This window comes from Bubalus kerabau, chromosome 1 (assembly GCF_029407905.1).
Source record: "Bubalus kerabau isolate K-KA32 ecotype Philippines breed swamp buffalo chromosome 1, PCC_UOA_SB_1v2, whole genome shotgun sequence".
NCBI classification, from domain to species: Eukaryota; Metazoa; Chordata; class Mammalia; order Artiodactyla; family Bovidae; genus Bubalus; species Bubalus kerabau.
Genome location: NC_073624.1, coordinates 229282633 through 229302554, shown reverse-complemented (window position 1 = coordinate 229302554; position 19922 = coordinate 229282633). Strand labels below are relative to the sequence as shown.

At 43.0% G+C, this 19922-nt stretch overlaps 1 protein-coding gene across 1 annotated transcript in view; it reads left to right on the top strand.

Annotated features, from left to right (window-relative positions):
• Positions 1-1045: 1045 nt before the first annotated feature.
• Positions 1046-19922, top strand: part of SH3TC2 (SH3 domain and tetratricopeptide repeats 2) — a 55166-nt gene continuing 36289 nt past the window's right edge. Inside the window, exons 1-3 of the mRNA XM_055557928.1 lie at positions 1046-1189; positions 12535-12633; positions 16594-16721. Of these exons, the coding sequence (XP_055413903.1) occupies positions 1138-1189; positions 12535-12633; positions 16594-16721 (279 nt within the window). The 5' untranslated portion in view covers positions 1046-1137. The remainder of the gene's footprint in view (positions 1190-12534; positions 12634-16593; positions 16722-19922) is intronic.

The following is a 19922-nucleotide window of genomic DNA, read 5'->3' as shown; positions in this document are numbered from 1 at the left end:
TGTCTAATGTTACTGGCATATGGCCATATTTTCTCCATTTTCCTTAGGAGATGCCATGGGAGGTTTTCTGAAATTCAGCCATACTGTCTCAACTGCATCCTACTGCTCTGCTCCTTATTGTTGCTAAGTTGTGTCCAACTTTTTGTGATGCCATGGACTGCAGCATGCCAGGTTTCCCTGTCCTTCACCATCTCCGGGAGCTTGCTCAAACTCATGTCCATTGAGTTGGTAATGCCATCCAACCATCTCATCCTCTGTAAGCCACCTTCTCCTTCTTCCCTCAATCTTTCCTAGCATCAGGGTCTTTTACAATGAGTTGGCTCTTCGCATCAGGTGGCCAAAGTGTTGGAGCTTCAGCCCCAATCCTTCCAATGAATATTCAGGGTTGATTTCCTTTAGGACTGACTACTCCTTAAACAAGATGGAAAAGAGTTTGGTCTGGTGTGATCCATTTTGTGTGCATATTTGTAGCCTTAACATACTTGGTCCTCCAACCTCTCATCTGTAAGATGTTGGGTTACATCAGGTGACTTCTTGGATTCCTTCTGACCTTCTGATTTTGGCAGCCAGGGCTGGGGGTGAGGTGAAATGCTGTACCCGCAGCTCCAGCTTCACCCAAATAGCTAAGGTGGGGTGTTTGCAGAGAGAGACTGGGTGGGGAGCACTTTCCCAGCAGCAGGAGAATCAGTGTGGGCCAAGCCAGTCAGGGAGGGAGAAAGAACAGAAGCAGCCTTGATTCCTGAGATGCTCTCTGCCTCCTCCTCCTGTGCCACTCCCCCACACCGTCCACCCGCACAAGAACCAAACTGTGTATCTCAATCCTAGAATGTGTGGAATGTGCCACAGCCTGATAGGCATGAAGCAATCTGCAGAGAGGCAGGGAGGAGCTCTGCTCCCCAGTCAGAGGCCCGACAGTGCAAGGACTATGGGTCCTGAGGGCTGGGTGGCCCCTCCCATCCTCCCTGGGCCTGCTGCCGCAGCCAGGATATCAAAGGCTGCATTGTGCTTTGAGCGGGACTTGGTCCCTCGTGTGCCAGGGAGGAGGCGGGAGGAGGGACACCGCTGGGAGGCTGTCTCTTCCAGTGCTCCTCTGGCTGGTGTTCCCAGGGGCCTCGGCCTGGGGAGGATGGTGCACACATGGGTGGCTGCTTCTGCATCCCTGGGGAGCCAAGTCTGTCCTGGGGCCCAGGTGAGTTTCCTAGGGGGAAGGGGGACCCTGGCCTGTGGAATGCCTGAGGCGGTGGTGGGTCCACTGAAGGCTTAGGGATCTGCTGTGTTGGGGAGCTACTCTTCTCAAGATGGGGAGATGGTTGCACTTTCTGGCTTCTTCTCCTCCCTTCTTCTTCCTCACTTAGTATTTGTCATTCTGACATTGTGAAAAGGGAGTGAAACCTGGGAAGCATCTACTTTTCCTAAAGAAAGAGGCTTTGAGCTCACTCTAGGAGGAGAGAAGGCTGCTTTTGGCTGCCACTCCCAGGGTGTGACTAAGCCCTTCCTTCCTTTTTTCCCAAGATGCCCCAGTTCAGGAAGAAAGCTCAGGCAGTTGGTTCCTCTGGGGACCAGCGGTGGTCATAAACTTGGCCTTAGTCACTCAACCCTATTTTTGTCAGGGTTAACGTTACTGGAGGAAAACAGGCAGTTTCCTGCCTCCTACCTGTTACAGTGTGTGTGTGTGTGTGTGTGTGTACGTCAAACTGAGGTCACTCAGAGTTGTTGCTCTAAGAAACTGTCAAGTCATCTGAGGCTTGACATACAGTGACCAACCCTGCCGGTTTCACTGGGACCAGGGCTTTCCCAGGATGCATTCAGCGCTAAAACCAAAACAGTCCCCAGCAGACTGGGGTCACTGGTCACCCTAATGCAAGCTCCTTGCTTCTTTTCAGAGGGAGACCAAGGTGAGGCCCAGTGGTCTCATGTATGGCATTCACCAGGAGGAGCTGTGGCTTTGTGGGAAGAGTGTGGATTGAGGGAGGACTCTCTTGGAAGACAAATGAGCATTAAACCAAGAAATTATTCCTAACACTTGTTAGGATTCCATGTCTTCTTGGAGCACCACAATGTTTCCTTGGAGGGGGAGCCCAGGAGAACCTCTAGCCAAGGTTTTCTACTCTCTGATAGACAACTTCCCCCTGTAGTTTTGTGACCTGGGCTCGATTAGGTGGAAGGCACTACAGGTTCCTAAAGCAAATCTGAAGCAGCCATGTTCTGCTTCCTCTGCTTGAAGTTCCAGCCTAGGCACCTTGGTATCTCCAGCAGGGAGAGGCTCCCAGACTAAAGGTAACCCAGACTTAAAAATTCCCCAAATAATGCCCTTGGCACTAAATGCACGACCTATAGCTAAAAAACATTTTGCTTCTCCAAATGTCTAAAATGTACACACTTTTCAGACCCTCTCCCTAAATCCTGCTGTCCTTGTACCCCTTGGGAGCAGACATTGCATGGGAGCTGCAAGAATATGAAGGACCACTGGTCTGTAAGGCAGGGAGCTGCGTTCTAGATCTGATTTGGTTTATTTCCTCTTAGGCATCCTCACAGTTAATCACCCAGTCTTTGAGGTTAGGTCTTGTCTGGATTTGCCAGACAAGGTCTTGGTTCTTTGATTTGCCTTGAGCAATTTATTTATTAACCTTTCTGTGTTTCAGTTTTCTCATTTGCAGATTTTATGATATAATTATGCTTTCCTTATAAAGTGTTGTGGTAGGGATTAAGTCTACATGAAAAACAGTTAAAACAACCTGACACAGTTAATTAAGCACAGTAAATAAAACAAGGCACATTAATCACATCTCTACGACTCTGGCATATCACACTCTCTCTCTAGGTCTCCCTTTGCTCATCTATAAAATGAGGGGGTTGTAAACTCAGCCTGTGGAGGTAAATTAGGGAGCTCTGCTCCTGGTCCCTGACCCCCCAGTTTCAGCCTGAGTAACCCTGCTTCTGTTTGACATCCTGTTGTTTAGCCCAAGATTTCATGTAAAGAATTCTGCAGCTTGAAAGAAACAAACCAACACTGAAGAAAACAATCTTAAAGTTCTTATGACACTCTCATTCAATTACCTTATTATTTCACCACATTTTTGCTGTTCAATTGGTTAGCATCCTGGATTCACTTTTTCACCAATAGTCAGCCTGATATTTATTTCTATTGAGGCTTTTCATGTCATCTCCCCAGTTTTCTGTACTTGTCAGGGCCTTTCCCTGGGGAGGATGATATGGCATTGTAGGTCTGAGGTCAGTTGTTGTAAACATCCCCTTCTAGGTTCCCCTATTTATCCTAGAGAACGGGAACAAGGTACACAAGCTAGAGTGACTCAGTAGTATGTGAGTTTGGCAAGTCTCTTATATTCTTTGAACTTCAGTTTTCCTGTCTCTAAAATGAATATAATGATAGTATCTGTTACACACAGTTTTTGTGAAGATTAAATCAGATAATTCATCTCATGGATTTAGCAGGGTCTGGCTTTTGATAGCCGCTCAGTAATTGCCTGGAAAATCCCATGGACGGAGGAGCCTGGTAGGCTGCAGTCCATAGGGTCGCTAAGGGTCAGACATGACTGAGCGACTTCACTTTCACTTTTTACTTTCATGCATTGGAGATGGAAATGGCAACCCACTCTAGTGTTCTTGCCTGGAGAATCCCAGGGACGGGGAAGCCTGATGGGCTGCCGTCTATGGGGTCACACAGAGTCGGACACGACTGAAATGACTTAGAAGCAGCAGCAACAGTAATTGCCGGCTGTTTTATTGTTAACTAATAAGGACCACTCCAACATCCCTTCTCCTATGCCTGACTCCACTGGAGTAGGAATCGGTGCTCCTCTTTCTTCAGCTGCTTCTGCCATTGTGTCTGTTTCAGTGGGAGTAAACAGTGAGGACCAACAGTCCTCAGGGGTTAGGGAGGCAGGAAAGGAGAAGGCCTGATAGCACTAAGCCCTGGACCGCTGCCCAGCTGGTCTGCAGTGGAGTGACAAAATGAAAAACGCTCTTCCTGACGCCCCCAAGGTGTGCTGTATTCTCACACACGGACTCTGCCTGCAGCGTTTGTTCCCATGATGCTTCTTACTTTGGACATGGGCAGGGAGTGGGTTTCTGGTAACTGCCATTATTTCTGACTTCTGGACCCCTGGAAATTCTTGCCACTGTTAAACCACAGTTGCTTAGTTAAGATCACAGAGCAAGCTCATGTCAAGATTTGTTGGCCTAAAAGCTTCTAGCACTGCCGCCTTATCTTTCAACACTATCTTGAGTAGATCTGGCAGATTTATACCCTTATACAGAGGATGTGGGAGAGATTCATTTGCCTACATTGATTGCTGTTGTTTGTAACTTTCCTTTCAACCTTTTTTTGGTAAATATGAATCATCAGTAGAATTATAAGAGATGGAGGGATGAATGCTGACAATAGTAAATCATGATTCACATTTGAGCTTTAACAAACTTAAGACATTTTGAATATACTGATAATCGAGAATATGAGAACAATATGCAACTTTCTACTTTATGTCCTATTAGCTTCAGAGCTTCTTTATTTCTTTCTTTTACTTTTTGGAAAAATAAAAGATTACAGATACAGTTAGGGTCCCCTGGTAGTTTTTCCCAATCTTACTCCTCACTCTCCCTCCCCCAAACCAATCATATTCATGAATTCAGTGGTTCTGTGCCTTCACTGCATATCTGTATACTCACGAGTGTTCATTGGAAGGACTGATGTTGAGGCTGAAATTACAATACTTTGGCCACCTGATGTGAAGAGCTGACTCATTTGAAAAGACCTTGATGCTGGGAAAGATTGAAGGCAGGAGGAGAAGGGGACAACAGAGGATGAGATGGTTGAATGGTATCACTGACTCAATGGACATGAACTTGGGTAAACTCTGGGAGTTGGTGATGGACAGGGAGGCCTAGCGTGCTGCGGTCCATGGGGTTGCAAAGAGTTGGACACAACTGAGTGACTGAACTGAACTGAATTGAATCACTGTAAAGAATTTATTGTTAAGATTTTTTAACTTAAAGTGATATCATTATGCAGCCTGTTTTTTTTTTTTTTTAATAATTCAACACTATGATCTAAGATGGGCTTCCCTCGTGGCTCAGATGGTAAAGAATCTGCCTGCAATGCAGAAGACTCAGGTTTGATCCCCAGGTTGGGAAGATCCCCTGGATAAAGGGAATAGCAACCCACTCCAGTATTTTTGCCTGGAAAATCCCATGTACAGAGGAGCCTTGTGGGCTACAGTCCATAGGGTCACAAAGAGTTGGACATGACTAAATGACTAACACTACTAAACTATGATCTAAGATACATTCATGTAGATAAACATAGCTGTAATTCTAATTTGATATTTGTCCCAACAAGGACAATGTGGGTTCACATCATAAAAATTTCTGGTGGTATGCTTGTCAAGTCAAAGAAATAAAACGTGGGTGGAGAAAAAAAGCATGCAGGGAAATCTTTACTGTTTAGTTTTCTTCTTAAATTTGGGAGTGGTGGTGAATAAGTGGGACCAAGGAGAGACTGAGAGAGAAGTGGGAGTATATTCTCATTTCCAGCAAGTTTCTGGGACTGAAATAGCTCCTGAGTTGGAGACCTTAGACTTCAGTGTTCTGAGGTTGGGTTTATGTAGTGGAACTGGCAAGATCTACACCCATAATCTGGATGGCCTCTGACTCTGTATGACTCTGGTAAAATCACTACTTCTCTCTGGGCCTTAGTTTCTCAACAGTAAAATTAGGAGTGGAATTCAGTGATCTCTGTTCCTTTCAAATATTCATTTTCTGTAATTATTGCCTCTCCTCATTTTTATGTCTCATATTTAAAATGTCAAGATGCCTTCCCTTTTCTAACTTTAAAATACAGTGTCATTCGCTGTATTTCCTGTCTCCTCATTTGCCAAGATCACAGTCCACATTCTCGCTCACACTGTGGACTGCCACACAGTTTTCAGCTATGCTTCCTGCCTCTCTTTCTTGCCTCTCCCTGTCCTTTCAGTGCCATCCCAGGTAGAATTTCCACTCTTGTTTTGCCCATGCTCAAGAATGTTCCATAGCTCCATATTGCTTGCTATATCCATTCTAAATTCCTCTGACTTCTTTAAAATGTTCTCCTTATCCTGACCCTACCATATCCATTTTAGCTCCATCATCCTGACCTCTCCAGTATGTTGTCAGCTCATGTGCGTGCAAACATTTGCTCCTGTCCTGCTGATCTCTTTACCAGCAATCTCACTTTTCTACCACTTATATAAATCTACAAACAAAATAAAGAGGGAGCCACAGACTGGGAGATAATATTTATAAATTACATATCTAATACTTGTATCCAGAATAGAAAAAAAATCTTATAACTCAGTAATGAGAAAATAAACAATCCAATAAAAATTTTCAGATAGTTTCATTCAGAAAATATAGGGATGGAAATCATACATGTGAAAAACGCTCAGCATCATTAGCTGTGCTCAGTCACGTCTGACTCTTTGTGACCCCATGGACTGTAGTCCCACCAGGCTTCCCTGTCCATGGAATTTTACAGGTGAGAATACTGGAGTGGGTTGCCATTCTCTCCTCCAGGGAATCTTCCTAACCCAGGAATTGAACCCAAGTCTCTTGCATCTCCTGCATTGGTAGGCAGATTCTTTACCACTAGTGCCATCTGGGAATCCCTCATTAGTTATTAGGAAAGTGTAAATTAAAACAATGAGATAAAACCACACACCTACTAGAATGACTACAATTAAGAAGACTGATACTAAAGTGGTGTGGATGTGGAGAAACAGGAGCTTTCATGTGTAGCTGATGGGAATGCAAAAGGTACAGCAACTTTGGAAAGCAGTTTGGCAGGTTTTTTTGAACTGAGCGTTGGTAATTTTCTCTGACCAATAATAAAAATAAAACTAGCTTCCAGAAAGTAATTTATGGATTCACAAATGAAAAGTCCAGGGATTGTTTGTTTCAAGTATGTCTGGATCAAAGTATTTAAATGATTTTAACTGATCCCAGCTGAGCTATTTGAAAACCTAAAAGATGATGCTGTTAAAGTGCTGCACTCAATATGCCAGCACATTTGAAAAACTCAGCAATGGCCACAGGACTGGAAAAGGTCAGTTTTCATTCTAACCATGAAGGAGGGCAATGCCAAAGGATATTCAACTATTATGCTGATTTCACATGCCTCCCATGTGATTTCATATGCTTCCCTGATTTTACCAAGGCTTCCCTGGTGGCTCAGCTGGTAAAGAATCCTCCTGCAATGTGGGATTCCTGGGTTTGATCCCTGGGTTGGGAAGATCCCCTGGAGAAGGGAATGGCTACCCACTCCAGTATTTTGGCCTGGAGAATTCCATGGACTGTATAGTCCATGTGGTCGAAAAGAGTGGGGCATGATTGAGCAACTTCACTTTCACAAGCTAGCAAGGTAATGCTCAAAACTTTCAAGCTAGGTTTCAATGGTACATGAACCAAGAACTTCCAGATGTACAAGCTGGGTTTAGAAAAGGCAGAGGAACCAGAGATCAAATTGCCAATATCCATCAAATCATAGAAAAAGCAAGAGAATTTCAGAAAAACATCTACTTCTGCTTGATTGACTATGCTAAAGCCTTTGTGTGGATCACAACAAACTGTGGAAAATTCTTCAAGAGATGGAATACCAGACCACCTGACCTGCCTCCTGAGAAACCTGTATGCAGGTCAAGAAGTAATAGTTAAAACTGGACATGGAACAAAGGACTGGTTCAAAATTGGGAAAGGAGTACATCAAGGCTGTATATTGTCATCTTGCTTATTTGACTTCTATGCACAGTACATCATGTGAAATACTGGGCTGGATGAAGCACAGGCTGGGATCAAGATTGCCAGTAGAAATAACAACAACTTCAAATGTGCAGATGACACCACCCTAATGGCAGAATGTGAAGAGGAACTAAAGAGCTTCTTGATGAAGGTGAAAGACAAGAGTGAAAAAGCTGGCCCTAAAACTCAACATTCAAGAAAACTAAGATCATGGTATCCGGTCCCATCACTTCATGGCAAATAGATGGGGAAAAAGTGGAAACAATAGCAGATTTTGTTTTCTTGGACTTCCAAATCACTGCAGACTGTGACTGCAGCCATGAAATTAAAAGACACTTGCTCCTTGGAAGTAAAGCTATGATAGACCTAGACAGCGTATTAAAAAGCAGAGATATCACTTTTCTGACAAAGGTCCATATAGTCAAAGCTATGTTTTTTCAGGCAGTCATGTATGGGTGTGAGAGTTGGACCATAAAGAAGGCTGAGCACCAAAGAACTGACGCTTTTGAACTATGGTGCTGGAGAAGACTCTTTTTTTTTGGATAAGACTCGAGAGTCCCTTGGACCGCAAGGAGATCAAACCAGTGAATCCTAAAGGAAATAAACCCTGAATATTCTTTGGAGGGACTGATGTTGAAGCTGAAGCTCCAATACTTTGGCTACCTGATGAGAAGAGCCAAGTCCTGGAAAAGACCCTGATGCTGGGAAGGAATGAGGGCAGGAAAAGAAGGGAGCAACAGAGGATGAGATGGTTGCAAGCATCACCAACTAAATGGACATGAACTGGGCAATATCCAGGAAATAACGTAGCTCAGGGAAGTGTGGTGTGCTGCAGTCCATGGGGTCACAAACAGTCCAACACGGCTTAGTGACTGAATAACAATTCCAACAACCCTTCCCGCTCTGTTTAGAAAATCTCTAGCTACCCCTAATCATGCAAATACTCTTCTATATTTTGCTCCAAGTTTTTTTGGTATCTTTTAAAAAACAAGCACCTAAATAATTCTGATGCAGATCATCCACAAATCACATTCTGGAAAACTGTGATTTTTCTTCTCTAAACGTTAAATGTTCTTTAAGAGCCGTGCGCCCTGCCTTCTCCCCCAAACTGAGGTCACCATCCTGAACTTCCTTATTCAAGATGGGATCTTGCCACAGACTCTCACAGTCCTTAGGCAACTGTCTCTTCTCATGGACACACAAAGCTTGCCAGGACTAGGTGTAAATAAGTGAGCTGGCATTCCTGGGGACTGTGATGGCCAGAGAACAAATGCCCCGTAGAGGTGGCAGCAACCACTCAGTGCCAGCTGACTGTTGCCAGATGAGCATGAGGGCCCCAGACTATAGTTCTTCCAGTTTTCAAAGCAAAGCCAAGCATCTGGGTTATGTAAAACATCCTGATTTCTAAATGATGTAGAGCAATTTAAATCTTAAAAGTGCACAGTGTAGAGGAAAAAAAAGAAAAGAAAAATGTTGGTGGGTTTTTATGGCCCATGGCCCCTGGTATACCAGTTTTCAAACTCTATCCTAGAGTAGGGAACCAGGCTGTCACTCAAAGTGATTCTAGGACCTGCAAGATTATTACCTGGGAGCATATTAGAAATGCAGAATCTCAAGCTTGCAACTACTGAGGCAGAATCTGCATTTTATCAATGAGTGCTGATAAGTGTTACTCGTTCAGTCGCATCTGACCCTTTGGGACTGTAGCCGGACAGGTTCCTCTGTCCATGGGATTCTCCAGGCAAGAACACCGGAGTGGGTAGTCATTCCGTTCTCCAGAAAATCTTCCTGACCCAGGGATGGAAACAGGGTCTCCGGCATGGTAGGCAGATTTTTAACCGTCTGAGCCACGAGGGTAGTTTATCAATAGCCCAGGTGATTCATTAAAGTTTGAAAACCTTATGCAGATATGTGGTTCTTACTGACTCAAATCAGAATCATTTGGGGAACTTAAGAAAAATACCTGCATCCATGTGGTGACGTCGCGCTCTTCCTGTCTCGGCTTAAGTAGCACCTGACAAGGAACAGACGTTCAAGGCAACAGGACCACTCTTCTCATTTGCCCGGGCCCCTCATCTCCGCTTCCTGCCTGTTGGTGCTGTGTGTAAGGCAGGTGCTGTGTGAATCACGTCCCATCTGGGTCTCCTGCCCCACTGTTTCAGGGCATCGGCAGGGCCGGGTGCTCAGACGCAGCGCGGACAGTCTCGCCTCGCTTTCCCGGAGGGTCTTGCGAGGCGTCGCGCCGTGCTAGCCTCTCTGTGCGTGAATATCCCACCTGCCCTTGCGGTGCCCCTGGAGCGCTCCAGTTTTTCCCTCAGCGGGTGAAGCTTCCAGTTCCCAGCGAGCCCCTGGGGTCCCCCCTGAGGTGGTGCATCTCTTTGAGCAGCTCTCTTGGAGTGTCGAGATGATAAGGGAGGCACGTGCCTCGTGGTGGTTGTCCTTACTGCGTGCCTTGAGGACTGACTTGGCCCTCGTATTCTCCCTTCTCTGGGGTTGCACGGGGGAGTTTGAGCGACCATGGAGGGTCCGGCGAGGCGAAGTGGAGCCTCTGTGAAACATTTCAGCTCCTTGTGAGGTAAATGGAGGAGTCTGAGGCCTCATGGACGTTTCGCTTACCTTGCCTCAGGAACCCCCTCCTCGCAGCCCTTCCCTAGCCAAAAGAGAACTGGCCTCCCTTGAAGTGCCTCCGTGGGCCCAATGGGGAGACGATGGGTGGAGGACGACGCTCCCTGAGTCAGAAAGCCTTCTCTAGCCATCCGAGAGCGAGCCTAGGGGTACTGGACCTCCCAGCCTCCGCCCCTCCAAAGCGCACAGAGGATGAGGGGTGGCTGACCTCGTGGTGGGGTGGAGCACTGCTCTTCCTGGGAGAGGGGGAAGAAAAAAAGAGAGAAAACAAAGGAAAGGAAGAGAAAAGAAAAGTACGTGTGACTGGGTAGCATGATGTAGGACATAAATTAACATTTTTGGAGATGAGGCCTAGGCATTGATGTTTTAAAAAGTCAGTTTTTTCAAAAGCCAGTTGAGTGACTTAAATAGGCAGACAGGGTTGAAAAGCACTCAGATCAAGCCTTCACCTATAATCGGGAAAAGTGAAATCTGAAAAAAATGGACAAATGAAATATCCTGACCAGTGTCACTTAACCAATGTATGGGAGAATCTGATTTGTGCAAACTCATCTCTCGTGATTCGCAAGCCAGAAACTTTTCTGCTGCAGTTACTTTGGTTCCTGGGGGCAGAACTACAAAATGATCCTGGTAGACTATAGCTCATTACTGTTAGCTGCCAGGTAAGCTGCCTAATTTCAGCACTAACAAGATTGCTACATGAAAAGCTGTGAGCTAATGACCCGGCCTTCAGCACATTCAAGCCTAAATTCATTTCATTCTCCCTGTTCATTACCCTAAAAAAGTGCTAACTGTTCCTGCTATGAAAAAATGAAAGATCCTCAGCTTAGGATCAAAATCCCACTGAACAGGCATGGAAGAAGGCAGACTTCTGGCAGCAATATGAGGATTTGGGTTCAAGGTTAACCAGCCATGATTGGATGGTGCATGATTACTTCATTCCTTATCACTCTTGGCCTGCCTGAAGCACAGGTCCAGAATGCTAACCTAATAGATCTGCTTGACTTTGATCCACCAGCATTTTACAAATGAAGAAGTTGGATGGATTAGATGACTGACTGACAATTAGTAGCTGAGCCAAGAGTCCTAATCCCTATTTCCAGTGTCAGGTATTGCTTGACAATATTCTTACCCCATGGTAGAGTCCTTGAACAGTGTCATGTTCAAAAGAACAGAGCAACCAACAATAGTGGGTTAAGAACTTGAGTTCTTTTGTTGTATTTTGAGGATACATGAAAGAGGCCCACATTCCATGTCAATACTTTCAAATTTCCCTTCTGTTTTTTTTTTTTTTTTTTAAATCTACTGCCTTGTGCTTTATAACTGCACTTTTCTTCTCTTTTCAACTCTGTGCCATCAAAATAGCCTCCTCCTTAACCCTAGTATGTGCTATGATCTTCTCTTTTTCATTCCAGTTTTACAGCTGCAAAGACTGAGGAGGAAAAAAATCCCATACAGCAACGGTCCCCAACCTTTTTGGCACTAGGGACTGATTTTGTGGAAGACAGTTTTTTCCAGTGACTGGGGGTGGGAAATGGTTTTAGGTTGATTCCAGCATATTACATTTATTGTGCACTGTATTTCTATTATTATTTCATCAACTCCACCTCAGATCAGTAGGCATTAGATCCTAGAGGTTGAGGACCCCTGCCATACAGAAGTCTGTATAGTGGGCAGACAGAAGGATAGTTTGGGGCCAATCATAGATGTCAGGGCCATTACAACCATGCCCTAGTCACCTCCCTCAGGATGTTACTTTCAATTGCTCTGCTCCAGCATTTCCATTATCCACCTTGCTGTAGTCAGATTTATTATGACCTTGTAGGCCCAGCATATATTGAACACGTAAGCCATGAGACTCATTCTGACCTGTAGGTGGGAAATCTGTTTTTTTTTTTTTTTTCCCCTTTTTTAAATATAGTGGAGATACCCAGGCTGCTGTAGCATTGGGATAGCATGCTTTAGTTGAGAACTAAATAATTCTAAGGCAAAAGTGATAATAATTAGAATTCTTCTGGACCACCAGCCTGGAGAAAAGAATGATTTCTGACAAAAACTTGTAACCCTTGCTTATGGCTTACTTACACTCTCACAAATGACCTTTCATTTGATCTTCTCTAGGTAAAGATACTTCTTCCAAGGATCCAACCATATCGAGTGAATTTATATCCTCATCTGAAAACAAGGAAAAATGTTTCCTGCCACAGAACATGATTCCAGGTATCTAAACCCTAAAGACAAAACTTATTTAAAAATATTTTTCATGTAGAATGTTACAGTAACCCCCTTAACAGTCTCATCTACAAGTTCCCTCCCTCTGATCCTTCCTGCACACCACCATTAAATACATCTTTGTAAGCATGACCTTGACTATGATATTCACTTGCCCACAAATATTCCACTGCTCTTCATTGCCTGTGTGATTAAAGCTAAACCATCTCAGCTGCCTCTGAAAGCTTTTCACAACCTGGTACATATTAGGAGCTCTATACATATTTGCTGTATTAAATAAAGTATATATCACCAAGTAGATTTTAAGGTGCTGAAGGGAAGGTGCAATTTTTTGAATAATTAAGTGTTCTACATAGTATGGCAACCCACTCCAGTACTCTTGCCTGGAAAATCCCATGGACGGAGGGGCCTGGTAGGCTGCAGTCCATGGGGTCGCTAGGAGTCAGACACGACTGAGCGACTTCACTTTCACTTTTCACTTTCATGTATTGGAGAAGGAAATGGCAACCCACTCCAGTGTTCTTGCCTGGAGAATCCCAGGGACGGAGAGCCTGGTGGGCTGCCGTCTATGGGGCCGCACAGAGTCGGATACGACTGAAGCGACTTAGCAGTAGCATAGTACCTAAAAGAGTTGTTTGTACATATGTAACTGGTGCTCAGAAAATGTTTGGTAAATAAATACATGAATGACTGAATAAGTCCATGGAGGTCTTGTTTGTCTTCTATATACCACCTTATACAGAGGTTATTAAATATATAAAGGAATAAAGGGTTGAGTATGTGGGATGAGATTGGTTGAGCAGAAGGGTGTCTGAGTGATTCTTTCAGAAGGAAAAAAAAGATTTTGAAATTAAAGTAGAAAAAATCTTTTTCTTAATACATATTTTTCACAATGTTATCCTTAAGAGACTTTAATGAAACTGGCAAAGACAACCATCCTCAGAGAGAGAGGTATACCTGAGCTGAACCTTGTACTGGAAATTCTGAGGATAAACCTGGGGAAAACCCAGTTTCTATTATCCAGTAACAGGTACCTTTTTTAATGGCAACTCACATACCAAGCACATGCTAAGTCATGCCTGCATCTACTTCTCATCCTCACATACTCACTTCTAGGAGGTGGCACCACATTCTGCATTTCAAAGGTGGCAAACAGAGACTCACAGAGTGTGGTAAGTTCCCCAGTGCCACACAGTTAATACACGAGGAGAAAGGGATTCAGTCCCTGGTCCTTGTTTGTAACCATGATGCCCTGTTGTTTCCCAAACATGTACTTCTCTACAGAATACAAAATCAAGATTTGTAAAAAAAGATCTGCAGTATGAATGTTTCAAAGGATATGTACTATGTAAACAGATAGTGTATAATGTCATGCCACATTCTTTTCCCCATTTTAAATTCTGTCAAGCTTCTTTGTTGACTATGAAAAAACCTTGCCCTCTATTTTTTTGCTGTTCTGTCAATCTGCTTATCTGTCTGTCAGCTTGGGCCATCTCTGAAAAAGCTGAACCGCCAACCATCTGTTGTTTCATGAACACAGTGGAGTCAGCATTTTATCCTATCAGTGAATGAAGGCAAGTGAACAAAGGGTATGTGTAGGTGAAACTTAACCTCCTGAGCCAGAACTTGTCCATCTTTCAGCATTTTCTGCCATGATGCTGTTTCCAAGAAGGTCATAGTGTGGGAAGGGGAGACTCAGCTCCAACTGCCAACCTCTTCTTCATGAGGAAGGGTCACAGACAGTCAATCAGATACATTATCATGATTAAACTGCTAGTTTTCAGAAAGATTAAAGAAGTGACAAAATGTACTTTGCACTAAAAGTAGAGTGAACCTGATTTATTCCCTTGTCCTCAGTGGGCACTGTAGGATCCCACATTGGCCTAGAGGTGTTGCTCTGAGTATCAGCTCTCACTGGTTGAGATCCAAAAGCAGTCTGCTTGTTTAAATCCAGGTCTTTTGAGTTCTATAACCACGAACTCAAGTGCATGGCAAGGAGATTCACTTTGAAGGGACCATCACTTATCAGGAGCTTTTCTGGGGGAGTTTCTGGAGAGGACTGTGGATCAGGCTTTGGAAGGACAAGAAGTTTAGTGAAAAGAAATCACAGAATCAGTTAGTGTCAAGGTTAATTACAGTGTAACATGATGAGGGCAGTGAGCAGAAACTGCTGGAGTACTAGGGTAGGGATGGGGGTTTGTGACGGACAACAGCTAATGCTTAATGTGTTTGTTAAATGTTTAGTATGCACCCAATACTGAACAGAATGCTTTATGCACATAATCTCATTTAGTAAGCCTCTTAAAAATTCTGTGGGATTGTACTGTAAAAGCTCTTCAGCTAATGAGAAAAGTCAAGTGTAGAGGGGTAATTAACTGCCCAGGGTGGCACAGTTAACAAAGGCAGAGCCAAGCCTTGAGCCCAAGTCTGTGTGACTCCTCCTCCCTGGGCTTTACCTCCTCCCAGAGATCAGTGTTCAGTGAGGCTACCAGATGAACTTTGGACCTGGACTGCTGAAGATGGAGGATTTGCATGAGATTAGAACACAGGCCAGGGAGGAGCGGAGTGGAATAAACATCCACCTGAAGCTCTCGCCGATGTCAGGTCAGTGGGTATTGTGTTGGAGCTGGCCTGCAGCCACAGCATTCCCGCAACTTCTGCATTAGAGACAAGCCTTTTTAAAGATAGAAGTTCAGGCTGCCTGTGTGCTCAGGCGAGCATGACAAGGGCTATCTTTAATGTGTTCAGGAATTTGCAGAAGCCCTGGCAAGTTAAGGCTAGAGGACAAACCCCTGTGCTTATCCAGTTGATGCCTTCATGGTTCATTGTGTTTGAAAATTATTAATGGGATTGCTACTTATTGTCTAAAGAAGACACACGGCAAAGTGCAGTTATAATGATGAACCTCCTCAGTGTGTCCTTTCACGACAGCACTATCCACTCTCCAAAAGCTCCATCACTCTATCTCTTTACCCTATTAACATTTTTTTACTCATACCCTTTTTCTCCATCTGAAATTATTGTGTGCACGGAATTGGTTACTTGCCAAGAACACAAGCTCCATGAGAGCAGGACCATGTTTATTTTGTTCCCATTGTATTCTAGCACCTAAAACAGCTTCTGTTCAGAGTGTTGGTTTGAATGAATATGCATTTTGAAGATATTAAAGATAGGCTATAATATATTAACCATTTATCCTGACAAACAATAAATGTATTATCAGAAAGAAGCGTGTTAGAGGAAATACATGTGTATAGGTATAATGCATGGGCCTCCCTGGTGACTTAGTGGTAAAGAATCAGCTTGCAATGCAAGAGATGTGGGTTCAATCCTTGGGTTGGGAAGATCCTCTGGAGAAGGAAATGGCAGCCCATTCCAGTACTCTTGTCTGGGAAATGCCATGGACAGAGGAGCCTGGTGGGCTGCAGGAGGCTGGTGCGACTTCATGGAGTTGCAAAAGAGTCAGACACAACAACAGCAATGTATAATGCATAAAGTACATTATATTTATTACATTTCATAAATCTGACATATAAATACTCTTCCATAAATATGGATAAATTTCATATTCTTTGGAAACTTTCACAAATCATCCACAGGAGGAAATATATGTTTTACCTGATTCTGTGTGGTACTGTTCCCTCAGGGCCAGGCAGCTAGGAATATACCCTGTACAAACAGAAATAACCAACCCAACTGTGTAGCAGTTCCTGAGATTCTAGAACATTCTGGGCTTCACCATTTTTTGTGTTTTTTTTTTTGAGGGGGGAGAAGTTTCAAGAATGTGCTCAGAGAATTGTTAAGATTACTTAACAATTACTTAACAATCTCTAATTGATGAGACCATCACTTTAGGGAGTGGATGTGGGAATTATTGGGGGTTACCTAATTCTTTCTTCCCTATTACTACATTTCCATCCTGATCTTTCTCCCTCTGTTCTCTTTAAGATCTGACACTCTCCTTCAGTGTGAAGAGCCGCTCCAGAAGGTGTGTAAATGGCCCCTTGCAGGAAGCAGCCAGGAGGCGGCTCTGGGCGCTGGAGAATGAGGACCAGGAGGTGCGTGCATTGTTTAAGGTGAGCTTCTGGGAGCAGTGCAACCTCATCTTTTGTCCTTCCGCTACCTACACTCTCCCCAGCACCTAGGACAGCGCCAGGAACAAAGTCCCTCAAGAAAACTTCTAACTGAATGCGCAATAATGTATTGGTATGGGGAGGGAGGAGGGTTCAGGATGGGGAACACATGTATACCTGTGGCGGATTCATTTTGATATTTGGCAAAACTAATACAATTATGTAAAATTAAAAAAAAAAATAATGTATAGGTTCTCTGCTCAGCAGGAATGGGTCAGGAGTCAGAGTCAGAGAAAGCTTCATTTTAAGTCTATTAATTTTTGATCTTCTGCATACTTCTGCAGAATGGGACTCATTATAAAGTATATTTTTTAAAAAAAGTTGTGAATTTGACTCTTAAAAATTGTGATAAAATATACATAACATAACATTTTCAGTTTTAATGATTTTTAGTGTACACATCAGTGATATTAAATGCATTTAGATTATTGTGCAACCATCACCACTATCCATTCTGGAATTTCTCATCGTCCTGGACTAAAACATTGTACCCACTAAACAGTAACTCTCCTCTATCCCCTTTCCTCAGTCACTGATAACCTCTAAGTGTACTTTTTTAAGTACCAAAGCTATCAATCAAAAATTAATAGCTATAAATTTTAGAATGAGAGGAGGAAAGACAATAAGATAAACCAATTTCTCATCTTTCATAGTAGGTAGACAGTATCTTCAAGTTCTAGACCAAGGAAAGAGGGTATAATTAAATTATTTATATTTTAGGGGGTACTTCAGTCAGTCAGTTCAGTCACTCAATCATGTCCGACTCTTTGCGACCTCATGAACCGCAGCACGCCAGACCTCCTTGTCCATCACCAACTCCCAGAGTCCACCCAAACCCATACCCATTGAGTCGGTGATGCCATCTAACCATCTCAACCTCTGTTGTCTACTTCTTCTCCTGCCCTCAATCTTTCCCAGCATCAGGGTCTTTTCCAATGAGTCAGCTGTTTGCATCAGGTGGCCAAAGTATTGGAGTTTCAGCTTCAACATCAGTCCTTCCAATGAACACCCAGGACTGATCTCCTTTAGGATGGACTGGTTGGATCTCCTTGCAGTCCAAGGGACTCTCAAGAGTCTTCTCCAACACCACAGTTCAAAAGCATCAATTCTTCAGTGCTCAGCTTTCTTTATAGTCCAACTCTCACATCCATACATGACCACTGGAAAAACCATAGTCCAGACTAGATGGACCTTTGTTGACAAAGTAATGTCTCTGCTTTCTAATATGCTATCTAGGTTGGTCATAACTTTCCTTCCAAGGAGTAAGCATCTTTTAACTTCATGGCTGCAATCACCATCTGCAGTGATTTTGGAGCCCCAAAATATAAAGTCAGCCACTGTTTCCACTGTTTCCCCATCTATTTGCCATGAAGTGATGGGACCGGATGCCATGATCTTAGTTTTCTGAATGTTGAGCTTTAAGCCAACTTTTTCACTCTCCTTTTTCACTTTCATCAAGAGGCTCTTTAGTTCTTCTTCACTTTCTGCCATAAGGGTGGTGTCATACTTGCTAGGAGAATTAAAGTCAGAAATAGTTAAAAGTTGCTGCAAGTTGTTAAAAGAGATGGGGGAAAGAGAACACTGCTTTACATATTAAATTAGCATGTTCTAGTTATTTTACAGTCTCTGTATGAATTTGATACAAATTTAAAAGAGGAACATACTCTCTTAATCAGCCTTATAATAAAAAATACAGTGTTTGGTTTGTTAGGAGAAGTAAATGAGATAGTATCTGCAGAGAGCTTGGTGTTTTGCTTGGGTGATAGGATGTGCTCCAGAAATAGTAGATATGTTATAAATTGCAGAGTGGTTTTGTTTTTAAATTTCCAGAACTCAGGAACTTGGAGAGATTAGCTACTAGCTTGCACCACTGAGTTTATTTTAATTTGAGTCACTTTTGACATGGGCAAGAACTGGGTTTGGTGGTGCAAACTGGCCTGCTGGGGCTCACAGTCAGTTGAATTTGAGATCCAGTTTGGGTGTCATGGCCCTCTTGACTTCCCCTGTCTGTGCTCTGGCATCCTTGAATATAAAACAGGGATAATACCATTTCCTATTAAATCTGAAATGCCATTTGATTGTAAATTTATTATTTTGAGAAGAAAAATAAGTGATGACAATTATTTATGATGTCATACTTCCTCTTATTTTATTTCAGAAATGGTTAAATGTGATAAAAGTGTATTTGGAATGGGTTAACTCCACTTTTCACAGGGTTATTGTGAAAGTTAAATGAAGCATTGCTCATCAAACTATTGCTGAAGTGCCTGGTGTGTAGTAAATTTCTTGTAAATCAATTTTTACCAATTTTTACCTCTTCCCTGACTACCAGGATCCACATCTCCCAAGGACCTAAGGCCTCTTGCGGCCTGGGACGGGAGAATCTCAGAGTTGACTTTGCTGATGTAGGGGCTTTTTCTTTGATCCTTCTGTCCTCTTCTTTCTCCAAGGTTGGATTTCAGGGGTTGATGAAATCAACCTCTCAGGATAGGATTTCAGGGGTTGATCTTTGATGGTAGGACCTGGCCTGGAGGGAGAGGGACTTTCTGATCATAACTTGTTATAGTCAAGTCCAGAAGCTTGGACAAACAGAAGAGAAATGTTTTAGGGGAAAACCAAGTCTGGGCAGTGATTCAGGTCTTTTTATTCAGGTATTTTAAAAAGAGGAGGTAAGTGTTGCAGGTCTCTTCTTGCTCTGTTTGTGTGTAAATTGTATAGCCTTTTGAAGGGTAGCTTGGCTCCTGTATTTTAGGATTGAAAATGTGTGTTTCCAATTACACTTCTTGGAATTACTTGTGTCAAAACAATCAGGGATGCATGCAAAGATTTAGGTATGGGGTGTTTATCACAGTACTATTTAGGATGTTAAAAAATTAAAACAAGTCAAATGTCTAATCATAATAAATCATTAAGAATTATCTTAATGTGACAACGGCATATATAACCATTAAAAATAATGTAGATTATTTAATGACTTGGGAAATGGTTCATAAAACATTGTTTAGTGACAAACTATTACAAAACAACTTAGTAATGTGATTCTATATTCATATAAAAATAGTTATGTAGAAACTCATGTTCGGGATAAAAGGTTCAAAGTTCATAGACAAAGTTGTTAACATTGATGATCTCTAGGAGGAGGGA